This window comes from Tiliqua scincoides, chromosome 12 (genome assembly GCF_035046505.1).
Source record: "Tiliqua scincoides isolate rTilSci1 chromosome 12, rTilSci1.hap2, whole genome shotgun sequence".
NCBI classification, from domain to species: Eukaryota; Metazoa; Chordata; class Lepidosauria; order Squamata; family Scincidae; genus Tiliqua; species Tiliqua scincoides.
The window spans coordinates 15,050,920-15,066,423 of record NC_089832.1 but is presented as its reverse complement, the minus strand read 5'-3'; the positions used below and the strand labels follow the sequence as shown (position 1 = coordinate 15,066,423).

The 15,504-nt window shown below is 44.0% G+C and overlaps 1 protein-coding gene across 2 annotated transcripts in view; it reads left to right on the top strand.

Moving 5' to 3' along the window:
* TENM1 (teneurin transmembrane protein 1) overlaps positions 1–15,504 on the top strand; it is a 277,961-nt gene that overhangs the window by 187,250 nt on the left and 75,207 nt on the right. For both annotated transcript variants that reach the window (XM_066640043.1, XM_066640042.1), the window contains 3 exons: positions 994–1,137; positions 10,914–11,163; positions 13,132–13,152. In XM_066640043.1, coding sequence (XP_066496140.1) covers positions 994–1,137; positions 10,914–11,163; positions 13,132–13,152 — 415 coding nt within the window. The remainder of the gene's footprint in view (positions 1–993; positions 1,138–10,913; positions 11,164–13,131; positions 13,153–15,504) is intronic.

The window sequence follows — 15,504 nt, the reverse complement described above, 5'->3', positions numbered from 1 at the left end:
ATGGTTGTCTGCACATTCAGTTATTCAGTAAAGCAAGAATGTGTAAGCAAGAAAAACCTGCGCTTCTAGCGCGGCCACCTGGGTGCCACCTGGGGCTGACACGGGATAAGGGAGTATAAGCTCCCTGACCCCAAGTAGCCCTGGCAATGCTTCCCAGCCCAACTGGTTGAAGCAGTAGCCATTTTGGCACCATTGCAGCCCTGGGTGTTGGGAAGCAGAGGATTGGGCTATTAGTCTCTTCATCATTGATCAACGCCAGCTTTCTGGCATGCATTTGTGAACACATGCGCGCGCGCACAATGTGTGTGTTATAATTGCTCAATGAGAGAGAAGGTTCCCCTGCATTATCAGAGATTATAACGCAAATGACAGCCGCAAGGTGGGGAACAAAGAAACATAGAAAGATGGTAGAAACTCGAGCAAATTCCTGCATGCATTGGGTGTAGCATTTCCACACACACCCCTCATAATGGTGATTGTTTTCACGTGTCTCCCCAGGAAGCAGAATGCTCATTTAGAGCCTGAGTGGCTCCCCCCAGGAGCAGAGAGCACTTTCAGAAGTGTCAAAGAGGGCTGCTCTGCACCTGTGCTTTTCTATCTCTACAGGTGCCATATTACCGACAGGCACACAGCAGTACTCCAGGGCTCTGCAATACATCAGCTCCCACAGCAACAAATTTACTCTCCCTTCTTCATGAAAATAAAATAGAAAAGAGCTTGTCAAGCTGGAAGTGATGCTTACTTAAAAAGAAAGCAAGAAAAATCATATGTGTCCATGTGAATCCTTTAGAAAAAATAGCCTTTAGCGCCAGGCTCGTTGCCTGGGGAAAGGCGGTATAGAAATCACCAAAATAAATATGCCATTCCTCTTAAAAAGAGCAAATGTCAAAATCGGGAAGACAGCCAAGAATGACTGGTGATCATAGCATTGATACGGAAACTAGAAGGATAGAGGCTGTCGTGTGATGTATATCGTTCCTTTTCTGTTTTCAGTGTCAGTCGGCTATGAGTATGAGACTTGTCCTGATTTTATTCTGTGGGAGAAAAGGACGGTGATCCTTCAAGGATTCGAGTTGGATGCTTCGAATCTGGGAGGCTGGTCCTTAGACAAACACCATATTCTGAACACACAGAGTGGTAAGTTATGAAATTAAAAAACAACACGGAAAGGTGATTTCTTTCTTTCTTTCTTTCTTTCTTTCTTTCTTTCTTTCTTTCTTTCTTTCTTTCTTTCACCAACAGAGAGATTTCGGCTGAAATCCTGTGCACTCTTACCTGGGAGTAAGTCTCATTGAATTTGATGGGCTTTTCTAGGAGACAGCTTCATTATCTGGAGGGCTGGTGGAAGAGGAGGAGGAGGACATGCCCATGTAAATGTATCCCCCTTCCTCCCCTCCCCAATATGATTACATATTGGAGTGCTTTGCAGGAATTCTTTTGCACGATGACTCTAGATTTTCTTAACTCTGCCTGCAAGTTGCACACAGAGTTAGGAAAACCTAGAATCATTTCAAAATCAACTCAAAATGTATTCACATTGTCCCTGTCTGCAGTCTAAGAGGCACTCCAAAAATCTAGATTTTCTTAACTCTGTCTGCAAGTTGCACACAGAGTTAGGAAAACCTAGAGTCATTTCAAAATCAACTCAAAATGTATTCACATTGTCCCTGTCTGCAGTCTAATACCTTGCACTTTCATCTGGTTATGGACCAGAACATGGACAAAAGTAAAAAAAAAAAAAAAAGAATGAATGAATGTCAAATCGTAGTCTTATTTAGTTTGCAGATTTATTTTGGCCAGCGAAAAATATAAATAACAAACTATATGTGAATGCAAGCAAAACCAAAATAAATGAAAAATAAACATAACGACGATGATAATCATGGAAGGTTAGATGAAACTGGACAAAAGAGGAAAGCGCATGGGTGAAACTGTAAATATGAAAATGGCTGAAAGAGCAAAGCGATGAAATATTGCTGTACTAAAAATCATTAGGTATTGGCTGGGCCAGAAATTTCTGTAAGCAACTATTCTAGAGTTACAGCAGAGAGAGGAAAAACACGTATGGGTTGCTGATGATTGAATATCAAACCCAGATATAGTTGCCAAAAAAGAGAATAAAGCCTACATGTTCAGAAGTCATCGACTGAAAGGTCAGATATAATTCCCGTCTTGATCTCAGTTTAAAGCTCAAAAGCAGCTCTTATCAGTTTGTTCTGAGAAATACATGTTCAAGGTTAACACTGATTCCCAGTCTCCAACAAATTGCTATGAAGTTCTAGTGACTCTTCCATGGGGACACGTGGGAGGAATTGGAAGGAAGTCGTTTTGAGTGACTTCCTTGTTTGTGAATTTCATTCTTGAAAAGTTGGCAGTAATGAACTAAATAAGATAATTTGCTCTGTTGGGCTCGAACTGCTTGTATATGATGTTGAGAAATGTCCCCTGTGTTTACAAAAAATAACAACAGGAAAAGCAATTTACTTCCAGCTTGCTAGCAGCAACTTCCTAAAGGTGTTTCTGTCCTACTTCCAAAATCTTTGTCAGCATTTCACATTATTAGCATTCATTTGTGCATGTACTTTTATGCATACATGTCGATATATCATTTTTAAGTAAAGCCAAATTGAGAAGGCCCAAGCAATAAGAGTACTTTCCTGGACAGGGCTTAATTTAACACAGAGCTTGATTCTGGAACATGTTTGCCATGCCAAGAGTATATGAAGAATAATTTTCTCATCACTGAGAAGCTGCACCCAGCTCTGCATGTCTGGGAAACAATTGTGAGAACATTAACAGGACGTGGACAGCAAGGGACGTCCTGTTAGAATTCTCGCCATCGCCCCCTGTAGCATCCTCTAGCAGTATGACTCTAAGGGCACAATCCTAACCAGGTCTACTCAGAAGTCAGTCCAATGGGACTTACTCTCAGGAAAGTGTGGTTGGATTACAACCTCGGTCTTTCAACCGCGGTTATGATCCTACCAAACTTTCCTGAGAGTGACTTCTGAGTAGACCTGGTTAGGATTGTGCCCTTGGAGTCATACTGCTAGAGGATACCACTAGTAGTTCTTGAGGTGGTGTCTGGTGGTACTTGCTGGATCCCTGGACACCTGCCTCCCAGTGGCAAGACCAAGAATGTGACACAACAAAGCAGTAGAAGGCTCCATGCGGCGGGTAGAGCTCCAAAGCATGCTTTTCCATGCTTTAAAAAAACTCCCATCCACTCTGAACCTCTTACTGGTGTTTGTTGCATAGCATCTGACCTCCCAATGAAGAAATAACTGGTGATGATGCCATCACCAGTTACTTCCAATGGTACTTTGAATAGTGGACCATGTGAAGTGTTATGGCAGAAGACAAACATTGAGAAACATTTGTCTAAGTTCTTCCTGTTTGCTTCCTGATGCAAAGCAAAATAATAAGTTGGTATCCTTCAGTTTCGGAAGACTATGGTATCGCACCCTGAATGGTGGTTCTGGAACAGTGTCTAGTGTGACTGAATAGGCCAATTTGGGAGTGACAATCCCTTCCACACTGGGAGCAAATGAAGTCCGTCCCTGGTGTGTCTCCCTGGCTACGGGCCTTCCTTCTTTGCCTCTTTGCCTCAGTCTGTTGGGCAAATAGAACAACAAACAAACAAAAACTCTGGTTTGTAGAGAGAGGTGGCGTAATGGGGGATTTGAGAGCCATGGCTAAGTGAAACTACGGATATGGGAACCATGGATGGGGGAGGCAGCAGTAGCCATTTGGTCATTTAGGAAACAAATCAAACTCCAAAGTAAGGGAAAGTCTTTATTAGAACCAACTAAAATGTCTGTAAATAATGAACTGACTTTTGAGTTACTTTGTTCAGGCTGGATGTTAAATAAAACGAACAGTGGAAGCAGCGAATTGGGGTGATGGAAAGGCCCCAAAGCCTGCAATTTGTTACAGTCTTGAGAGGGAGATGCAGGCTTAATTAGATTACCTCTTCTAAGTCTGAGATAGATGTGAGTTTGAAAGAGGACCACTGGGACAAATAAAAAAAAAGATCATTTCTCCCCTTAAAAAAAACAACTAGTAGTTTAAATACTAACACTCAGATCTTTCTGAGCTGTGCTGCAGAAAGTCTGAGTAACTTTTGTGTCTGTATTTTTTTTTTTTTTAAAAGAGATGCGTATGTATTTTTTTACCTAATCCTATTAAGTGCCCGCACTGGTGGAATGCATGTTCTACCAACACATACTGCTGCAAAAAGCACCAGAAAGTGCTTTGTGGCAGTGCAAGACCCAGGCATGCCAATGGGAAGGCCAGAACCTTCCCACTGGCGCTGGTGAAGTGACAGACGCCCAGCAGAGCAGATAAATCTAGCGCAGGAATGGGAGAGGGTGGGAACGAGGCTGAACAGAGCAGGGGAGGGTGGAACGGAGAGGAGATGGGAATAGGGTTGGGCAAATTGGATCCAGAAGGACTGGCAGTGCTGGTGCATGCTGAATCCCGAGGCCCTTCCATTGTGCCTTCCTGTATACTCTGGTGTTTAAGCAGAACCTTTTCAGTGGTGGCACCAGTCCTCTTGAATGCCCTCCCGACAGGGGACCAATTCACCCCTGTCTTGTCCTCCTTCAGGCCTTGTGTAAAGACTGGGCATTTTCACTCAACCTTTCCGGGGAGCTGATCCATGTTCCCTGTGAAGAGTCTGCGCAACTGCCCTGACCCCTTCTGCTGCTGTGCAGTGTCACGGTTGCGTTACAGCTCCATCTCCAGCTGCATCTCTGAACTGCTGGGTTGCTGAACTCCAGCCTGCGCAGAGTTTGGCTTCTAGCTGCACAGCCACATGAGCTTAGTGGGAACAGTGGAGGAGGTGATAGTTAAGTGATGGTGTAGTGGTTTGGTTGGGGATTGCAGTTGTTTGAGTTGCCTTTCTGTGTGTTGTTTTCATATTGTTTGTTTGTTTCTTGTTTTAAAAACATAACCCCAGGGTAAAAATCCCCGCTCTGGTAGTGAAGACAATTAAATGTAGCCTGGGTTGGGAAACCGGAAGAATAGAAGGCTAGAGGAGGAGAGACAGGGAAGATCAAGAGCTGTGATTTCTAGGATTGGGTGGGGAATGGATTGGTGAAGAAAATGGGGAGGGGGAGATTGCCTTCCTGCTGTTGGCAAAACACAAGAACAACATTCACATTTATGGAGCAATCAAATACTAATTGAAGGAGCCTTGTAGTGCAGAATAATAGGTAGCTAACAATTAGGAAAATGTGCCACTCGGGAACTGTGTGTCCAGTTCTACAATCAAGAGCTCCAAATGTGCTGTGACTTTGTTTGGGAAGACCACAGAAATAAATTGTGCACATGCTTGACATGGGAGCAAGTTCCTAAGAGGGACAGAATTATGTAGAATGCATCATGTGGCCCTATTTTGGGGGGAGGGTGCAGAGAGCAGGCTGCAGGTGGAAAAGCAGGGTGATAACTGTGACAAGAGAGATGGAAGTTTTAGTTCTTTTGCTCTGGTGTAGGTCCAATCTTGGTTATTCTCTTTTGTCCTCTTTTTACTGGGGGGGACACCTTTCATTGAAAGCCAATGGTGTGCTCCCCCCCCCCAATAAAAATAGCTTTTGGAGGAATTGGGCCACAGTCAGGAATAGGGCCACAATAGGGGCAAAAAGCTCCCCCAACTATATTTTCATTCCATTTCAGGTCTCCCAAACACTATTTAGGAGTTTAAAAGGATAACACAAATGACAAAGGGCTCTGTTAAAGCATTCCTCATAGCATCCAGTTTGACCTTAAGTTTCCAGAAGAGGAAAAGAGACAGTGAAATTAGGGAATTCAGCCATGACCCGAATGTTGCAGTTCAGGAATCTTCTTTTTTATTGGACAATTTTAGAAGAATTGTCACTTTTTTGATGACAATTTGACCTGAGAACATAGGATCTGACTTTTCCGTACTGCTTTTCCATTCCTGAACACCCCGCAGATAGCGATTTCCACAGATAATCAAATCCGTGGGGCCCAAAAAAGCAGAGATGCCTGTTAAAAGACTCCAGCAGGCTTTCTGAGGTACAGGAGACCGTATGCAACACTGCCGTGCCTCAGAAGGCAAATTGGAAGTGCCTGTTGGAAGCCTTCATGAGGCTTTCTGAGGCCTGGGAGGGTCACATATGGCTTCCCCGCACCTCATAGCACCTTCTGGATGCAACCATTTCTGGTTGCATCCAGGATGTCATGTGAGGCCCTCCAGCGTGGGTTGGCACCCACATTGGATCAAGTCTATGGCGCCAAACCTGTGTACAAGGAGGGTCCTGAGAACATGCTGTAAAACAAAACTGAAGTCTCTCTCTCTCTTTCTCTCTCTCTCTCTCTCTCAGTCTCAGTCTCAGTCTCAGTATCACTCTGTGTGTGTGTTAAAGAGAAGACCAAGATATCCAACTATCAAATAAAAGTCACTGTTTTTTATTGTCAACCATAAACTAACGCATTATAAATAGACACATATTTCAAGTGCAACTGGTTCCCTGGGGTCCTAATTGTAGCCTGTAATTGTTGGGAGAAGGTGGAAAGACCGCCTTCACACATTTAGCCACATACAAAGGGCACCTGCTGCTGTCACTTCAGGGGACTTTTACTGCCAGGGGGACTGGGCACCTGGGTATTTTAAGCACACGGGCATCTTGCCAGGTTGCTTTTACACAGAAGGCACTCCAAAGAGAAATAAGTACTCTCTCCCTTCTCGGTCATAAATAACTTTAAAAATATTATTTCCCCTTTGAATATAGCATTAAGCAACATCTGCTATTTATCCACCAGAGAAAAATGGTTCTTTCAAATGTATTCATGAGCTCCAAAGCAAAGTCTTAAAAAGAAATTGAAATCCTAGTTTGGAGCGCTCTAGGGCTTTGGGGAGAACGGAATAGGCGAAGGGCTCTCTTCACCATTTCCAGCCCATGTTCTTTTTTTTTTTCCGGGGAATCACTAAAGAAACCACTTAAGGTTGGGGGGAATTGTCAAGCATCACATTTGCCTTGTGGAGGTGGCCATGAAATATTCACAAATTTCAGTCCACCGTACTCACACCGTGGCACTCACTCCATAAAAAATTGCTGGGGGGGGGGCATGTGTCCAAGCCTAAAGCTGCTTGTGATTAAGACCAGAATATGTAGCAGTCTCTACTCTGCCCCCCCCTCTCCGGCCAGGGTATTCTGCGATATTATCATGTGACCATTAGATGAAAAGAATATCTGAACAGTTATCCGAATAAATAAATAATGCTGCTATTAGAAACCCTTTGTGATGTTGTGCAGATTTAAGGTTGAATTAAATGAGCTGTGGCTCATGCATAATTCTTGGTGGCAGTGAAGCATGCCTGACTAAAGGCAGAATTGCATCCTAATGGCACACGCCAGGAGATTAAAAAAAATATGGTGGAATTAAGTAAATATATAGACAGTATCATTAAGTTTAGATTTAGTATAGAAAAGAATTTGGGGAAAAAAGATTCAGACGTGGATTGAAAGAACCACTGAAGAACCATTTTGTGTGCCCCAGGGGGATTTTGAACTTGTGTTTTTCAAACAGCAGCCTCCTCCTCCCCAACATACATTCCCCATGATAAAATCTTGTTAAACATAAGAACATAAGAACAGCCCCACTGGATCAGGCCAGAGGCCCATCTAGTCCAGCTTCCTGTATCTCACAGCGCCCCACCAAATGCCCCAAGGAGCACACCAGATAACAAGAGACCTGCAAGGCCTCCTGGGAATTGTAGTTTAAGAACATAAGAACAGCCCCACTGGATAAGGCCACAGGCCCATCTAGTCCAGCTTCCTGTATCTCACAGCAGCCCACCAAATGCCCCAGGGAGCACACCAGGTAACAAGAGACCTGCAAGGCTTCCTGGGAATTGTAGTTAAGAACATAAGAATAGCCCCGCTGGATTCGGCCATAGGCCCATCTAGTCCAGCTTCCTGGATCTCACAGCGGCCCACCAAATGCCCCAGGGGGCACACCAGATAACAAGAGACCTGCATCCTGGTGCCCTCCCTTGCATCTGGCATTCTGACATAGCCCATTTCTAAAATCAGGAGGTTGCGCATACAAATCATGGCTTATACCCCGTAATGGATTTTTCCTCCAGAAACTTGTCCAATCCCCCTTTAAAGGCGTCCAGGCCAGTCGCCATCACCACGTCCTGCGTCAAGGAGTTCCACAGACCGACCACACACTGAGTAAAGAAATATTTTCTTTCGTCTGTCCTAACCCTCCCAACACTCAATTTTAGTGGATGTCCCCTGGTTCTGGTGTTATGTGAGAGTGTAAAGAGCATCTCCCTATCCACTCTGTCCATCCCCTGCATAATTTTGTATGTCTCAATCATGTCCCCCCTCAGGCGTCTCTTTTCTAGGCTGAAGAGGCCCAAACACCGTAGCCTTTCCTCATAAGGAAGGTGCCCCAGCCCAGTAATCATCTTAGTCGCTCTCTTTTGCACCTTTTCCATTTCCACTATGTCTTTTTTGAGATGCGGCGACCAGAACTGGACACAATACTCCAGGTGTGGCCTTACCATAGATTTGTACAACGGCATTATAATACTAACCGTTTTGTTCTCAATACCCTTCCTAATGATCCCAAGCATAGAATTGGCCTTCTTCACTGCCACCGCACATTGGGTCGACACTTTCATCGACCTGTCCACCACCACCCCAAGATCTCTCTCCTGATCTGTCACAGACAGCTCAGCACCCATCAGCCTATATCTAAAGTTTTGATTTTTTGTGCATGACTTTCCACTTACTGATATTGAAGCGCATCTGCCATTTTGCTGCCCATTCTGCCAGTCTGGAGAGATCCTTCTGGAGCTCCTCACAATCACTTCTGGTCTTCACCACTCAGAAAAGTTTGGTGTCGTCTGCAAACTTTGCCACCTCACTGCTCAACCCTGTCTCCAGGTCATTTATGAAGAGGTTGAAAAGCACCGGTCCCAGGACAGATCCTTGGGGCACACCGCTTTTCACCTCTCTCCATTGTGAAAATTGCCCATTGACACCCACTCTCTGCTTCCTGGCCTCCAACCAGTTCTCAATCCATGAGAGGACCTGTCCTCTAATTCCCTGACTGTGGAGTTTTTTCAGTAGCCTTTGGTGAGGGACCGTGTCAAACGCCTTCTGAAAGTCCAGATATATAATGTCCACGGGTTCTCCCGCATCCACATGCCTGTTGACCTTTTCAAAGAATTCTATAAGGTTCGTGAGGCAAGACTTACCCTTACAGAAGCCATGCTGACTCTCCCTCAGCAAGGCCTGTTCAAAGTAAAAATGGGCTTACTTTCAGAAGGACTTTGTGGTGGTGCTGTGGAGAAGGAGGAAGATTTTCCCAGTGCTTAAAAGTTAGGCACCATTCAAAAACTGCATATCGGAATTGACTTTTATCCCCGTATTGTGGGGGGGGGGGGAGAGACTGAGAGGTAGTGGGTTGCCTAGAGTCCACCTAGAGCCCAATCCTATGCATGTCTACTCAGTAGTAAGTCCCATTGTAGTCAAAGTGGCTTACTACTCCCAGATAAGAGTTGATAGGATTGCAGCCTAGTGAGTTCACGGCTGAGTTGAGATCTGAATTAAAGAAGTCCCAATTCACAGCTCAGTCTTAGCCAAAATGCTACACCAACTGCATGATTATCTGTTGGGGGGGGACGACGACACAAGTACAGGCATTCCCCCATATCCGCAGATCTGATATTTCACCTATCATGGATCCAGCGGTCTCCTCTCACCCCCTGCCTGCATGCTGAGTTCATGCGTTAAGCAAGAAACTCCTCTTATATTAAGCTAGAATGTAAAAGAAACTAAGAAAAACAAAGGTAATGGGTGCTGTTTGCAAGTTGTACTTTTATGTACAGGGGACACCTGTACTAAAATAGTGTGCCAAGGAACCTACTTATCCTGTAGGAGGGGCAAACTTCGGCAACTCCTCTGCCCTCTGTGTGATTTTACCACATTTCATGACCCCTGGAAAGTTGCTTCGCCCCTGCTACATATAAGTGAGACACAATTTTAAAAGATGCCTCTTTGCCTGATGAGCAGGGGCTTGAATCAAAGTGTTGGAATGAGGAAACTAACAATGAGAAAAAAGAGAAGCATCGTGTACAAGGGTGAAAAATGCTTCTCTGTTTATTCTGCCTGTCGCACTGTTCTACCCTTTGGAGAAATGCTCTCTGTTGTTTCCATGTGCCATCAGTCAGCCCTCATTCCAATGTGGATATTGATTTTTGCACTGCAGTGTGGTGTCCCTTCCTGGGGGAAAAAAAAAATGCAGGGTCACTGTGTGATTTATCTAGTGACATGAATTTTTTTAAGTGTCCAAACACAATTCCTGTGCTCCCTGATAAAATGTGGATGGGAGAGAATGAATATTTTAGTACCAGCTGCCCACCAAATTAGTACCACAATCAGCAACTAATTTATTAAGAGTGGTGTAAATAGCCCTGCTCATAAAGACCCTGAGGGTAAGAACAAACAAACAGCCACAGACCATGTATACAGCGGTCCGTCGCTGATCCCGCTTCCCCAACCCGAAACCTCCTTAGTCAAGGGGGGGGGGAGTGATGCTTCCCTCACCTCCGGAGGCTTTCCTGAGCCCCACAGAGGCCACGTGTATCTGCCTGCTGGTTGAGAAGCACTGGATTAGATGTTACCACAATATTGTGTGTGTGTGTGTGTGTGTGTGTGTGTGTGTGTGTGTGAGTGAGTGATTTAGAAATGTTTGTCAGTGGCCATTATAACAAGCATTTTAGGCAGAATATTCTGATCCCTGAATTCTAGATACAACAAGTATAATGTATATCCAGCTACTGTTATGTTCATTGCAAGCATGATTGGGCCTTATGCTATAGGGAAGGATGTGTATTTACTGTGCATTTGTATGTGTGTTTTTTAAACCAGGTATCGTACATAAAGGAAATGGAGAAAACATATTCATCTCCCAGCAACCACCTGTCATCTCAACAGTCATGGGCAATGGGCACCAAAGGAGTGTCTCCTGTGCCAGCTGCAGCGGCCCAGCCCACAGCAGTAAGCTCTTTGCACCAGTTGCGATGGCTTCCGGTTCCGACGGCAGCATATACGTGGGGGACTTCAATTTTGTTCGGAGGCTTCTTCCTTCTGGGAACTCTGTTAGCATCCTGGAACTGAGGTAGGAAATTTGGAGGACACAAGAAGAAAGCAAACTTATAGCAACGGCACCTTCAGCTGTGGGGGCAAAAACCCTGAAAGCGTCCCTTGAGGATAGGTTCCCTGTCATGCTTTGGAAAGGGTATGCACACGCCAGTCCCATTCCCAATGCTGGAATGGGTTTTCAGAAGGACGTGAGTTTTCCTTTGTGCCACCACCTGAAGCTACAGCAGATCTGTTCCCTGTTTGCTACAGTGTTAACAGGTCAGTGGTTCCCAGCCAGGGAAGCCAACTGGGCAGTGCTTTTAAATAATATTATCACAGGCACTGCACTGCAGCAAAACCCCTGCTGGCACATCACTTCATAAGAACATAAGAAGAGCCCCACTGGATCAGGTCAAAGACCCATCTAGTCCAGCTTCCTGTATCTCACAGCGGCCCACCAAATGCCCCGGGGAGCACACCAGATAACAAGAGACCTGCAAGGCTTCCTGGGAATTGTAGTTAAGAACATAAGAACAGCCCCACTGAATCAGGCCATAGGCCCCTCTAGTCCAGCTTCCTGTATCTCACAGCGGCCCACCAAATGCCCCAGGGAGCACACCAGATAACAAGAGACCTGCATCCTGTTACCACTCCTTTGCACATGGCATTCTGAGGTAGCCTGCTTCTAAAACTAGGAGGTTACATATATCCATCATGGCTTGTAATCTGTGATGGACTTTTTCTCTATCAAACTGTCCAGTCCCCTTTGAAAGGCATCTAGGGCAGACACCATAACCGTACCCTGTGGCAAGGAGTTCCACAGATTAATTTACCTGCTGCATGAAAAATTATTTTCTTTTGTCTGTTCTAACTCTCCCAACGCTCAATTTTAGTGGATGTGCCCTGGTTCTGGTATTGTGTGAGAAGGAAAGAATATCCCTGTATTCACTGTTTCCACCCCCTGCATAATTTTGTATGCCTCATTCATGTCCCCTGCTGAGGCACCTATTTTCTAGACCAGGGGTGCCAAAACTCTGGCCCTCCAGAGATTTGTTGGAGCCCGCACTGGCCCAACACAGCTGCTCTCAGCATGAGGGCGACTGTTTGACCTCTCACGTGAGCTGTGGGATGAGGGCTCCCTCCACTGCTTGCTGTTTCACATCTGTGATGCAGTAGCGGCAGCAAAAGAAAGGCAGGCCTTGCTTTGTGCTAGGCCTTTTATAGGCCTTGAGCTATTGCAAGACCTTCTTTCATTCATATAAGTTCATCTTTAATATATTCATTTATGTAAATTTATGTAAATTTATTCAAATTTTAAATGTAAATTAATTCTTTTTTTCCCCGGCTCCCGACACAGTGTCAGAGAGACGATGTGGCCCTCCTGCCAAAAAGTTTGGACACCCCTGTTCTAGACTGAAGAACCCCAAACGCTGTAAACTTTCCTCATAAGGGACGTGCCCTTTCATGTTCTCTTCTTCCTGTTCACCTAGGAAGGGTAGGGGAGGCAGAAACCTTCCAAAACCTGAGTACCAGGAGGTTATTTGTTTATTTAAAAGATTTATATCCCACCTTTCCTGTGCTGGAAAAAATTGTCAGGGAGGCTTTCAATTCAAGAACTAAAAATATATAATATATAAAACAATAAATAGAATCATAGGGCGACAACAAATTGGAGGAGGGCAACTATTTATAATCAAAGCACTGCTATAGAGACACAGGTTAGCTGGAGAGCTCAAGGCAGCACCTCACCATCTGCATCTCAGACCCAAACCCAGTTTAGATGTGATAGAAATATTTTTTCTAGAAGCATTCTTTATGTGTGTTTTCATTTCTATACTCTCTTTAGTACCTAGCACATTACTGGATCTACATAACTGTTAATTAGCAGTACTGCTATCAATTGCTAGTTATGTAGTTGCTTTACTAATTGACATTAACTGCTTACTTTTCTTTCTGTTTTCTTTAACTTCCTTTCTGTGGTTCCTGGCTGAATTTGCCATTTAAGGAACAGAGATACAAGACACAGGTAAGCCAATGACATTGCAGTGATTGAAACTGGAGTAACCCCCTCCCTCCCCTGGGTTCCAGCAAGCAAATGGTCCAGATCTCCTTTTGGTGGCTTCTGGCTCTCTGTTACTACATGGCTCTTCAAAAGAAGATCAGGAAAATTGCTTAAATAGAGTATTTACAAAATCTTGACAAGACTAATTGTTGACTTGGTCCAGTTGAAGGTTTTAGATCTGTCATCAATTAAGGATACAAGCTCTAGTTTAGGAATTGGCATTAGTTCATCTCAGAAACATAATGTCTTTGTTTTATTTCCCTAAAACACACACACTGGAAATGCTGACTGCTGTCGATAAGTGAAAATGGCAGATTTAACCTACAGCCCAATCCTTTCTGGTAAAATAACAAACACATAATACACCAGTTGTAACCACTGAAAGAATTTTTAAAAAACCAATCCGGTTGGAATCCTATGCACACCTCCCTGAGAGTAAGCACCACTGAAGAAAGTAGGACTTGCTTCTGAGTAAACATGCATAGGATTGCATTGCGCGGTGTCAGGTTCTGCTCTACCCAATTGGGCTACTTGGATCTGCGCCAGTGAAATCTCTGTTGCATGTAGGGCTTCAAGTCCCGGAACGGGGGTTAGGATATGGCAGAGGTGTCCTCTGCCAACTCTGCACCCCCCCCCAGGCCCAATCCACCTCATTCCATCCTCCCCTGCCCCATTTCACTCTTCCCTGTCTTCCATCAACCCTGCACCACACAGAGCAGCTCTTATTGCTCTGTCAGCCGTAGTTCTGGAATCAGCACTGGTGGGACAGTACAGGTCTTGCTGTTGGCGCTGCTTACTCTAAAGTCAACAAAAGCACTTTCAGCACTTTTATGACAGCTAGCACTGTTGTAGGAGCCACTGTACTGGTGCTAGCAGACCTTCAGACTGGGCTGTAAATCTCTCTTTTCTATCTTCCATAGCAAAAACTAACTAAAGAGACATTTAAATGGCATTTTCAGGAGGATAGTATCCATGCCTGCAATTTGCTTTAAAAATAATTTCCATTTGCTAATTAAAAGGAAAAAAAAAGACTTAATCCTTTCATAATTGAAGGGTGGAGAAGCTTGAATTAGTTCGGGATGTTGTTTATGAACAAAATGACATGATTTGTGTTGTCAATTTTTCTTGTCTCCTGCAGTGGAATTTCCAAAGTTCCCTCATATTATGATTTTGTTGTCTTTCTCACATTGCTTCTGTGCAGGCTTGATTCTCAGTTAAATTAAGTTGCTTGTCAAAATGACTTTTCTCTAAATTGGTGTTGGGTATTAATTATAAACATTAATTGCTTATTTGCCAAGCTGCATCTTCCTGGCTGGCTTAAACAAAATGAGGTGTGGTAAACTGGAGAGGTCTCGTTCGGAGATAACCTCATTGAGGTAATTATGTATGAAAGCTGTTAAAACACACACAGTGCACAATTTTGCCATAGCATCTAAACTCAGGCGGAAGCTTTGTTGCTTTGGAACAAGGAAGGCCAGCCTGACTATGATGCTGTCTTAAGGTGGCTTGTATTTTGCTTTATCTTTAGTTTGCCCTTTCACCTCCTATGCCAATTCTGTGCCCTCATCTATCCAAGTGACCCATCCTCACGCCTCCCAAGTGTCATTCCATGTTTCCCCCAGGGCCTTTTTTTTGTTTTTTTGTTTTTGCCTTATCAACCCTTCTTTTCTGGTGTTTGTCATTCTTTTTAATTAAAATTAGGGGTGTTTGAAAATGTGTGTGTGTGTGTGTGTGTGTTTTTAATTTTTTCACTGATTTCATGATTTTAAAGGCAGTTATGAGTTTTAATTCCAAGTTCTCATTCCATGTTTAACTAATTTTAAACACTTTAAAAGTATACTAGGTGGGTGATATAGGTGATATATCAGCAGATGCAGCTACAGTGTTATTTCTAACTGGAAAAATAATCTATTTTAGTTTCTGGAAAATATTTTAAACACCAAAATGTGGTGTTATGTGTTTTTATTTGGATATTTTAAACACAAAATGGTGGTTAGTGTTTTTATGTGTTTTAACAAACAAAAAAAACTCAAATCAAAGTCTTGTTATTTTTTTCTTATACTCAGAGCGCAATCCAGAAATGCCCTTGAACTGGCACAAGTTGCTTGCGCCGGCTCAGAGGGGTTGCAAAAGTGCCATCAAGCACTTTTGCGCCACCAGGAGAGGAGGAAGGCCGGTGTATGTCTGAGCAGGGGGGTGGATCAGGACCGGGTGACACGCACAGGGAAGGTGTGACACCGCTACTGGCCAAAATTTTTAGAATCTTGGTATTTTCGAATCATACCATCATGTTATATATCAGATCAATGCATAATT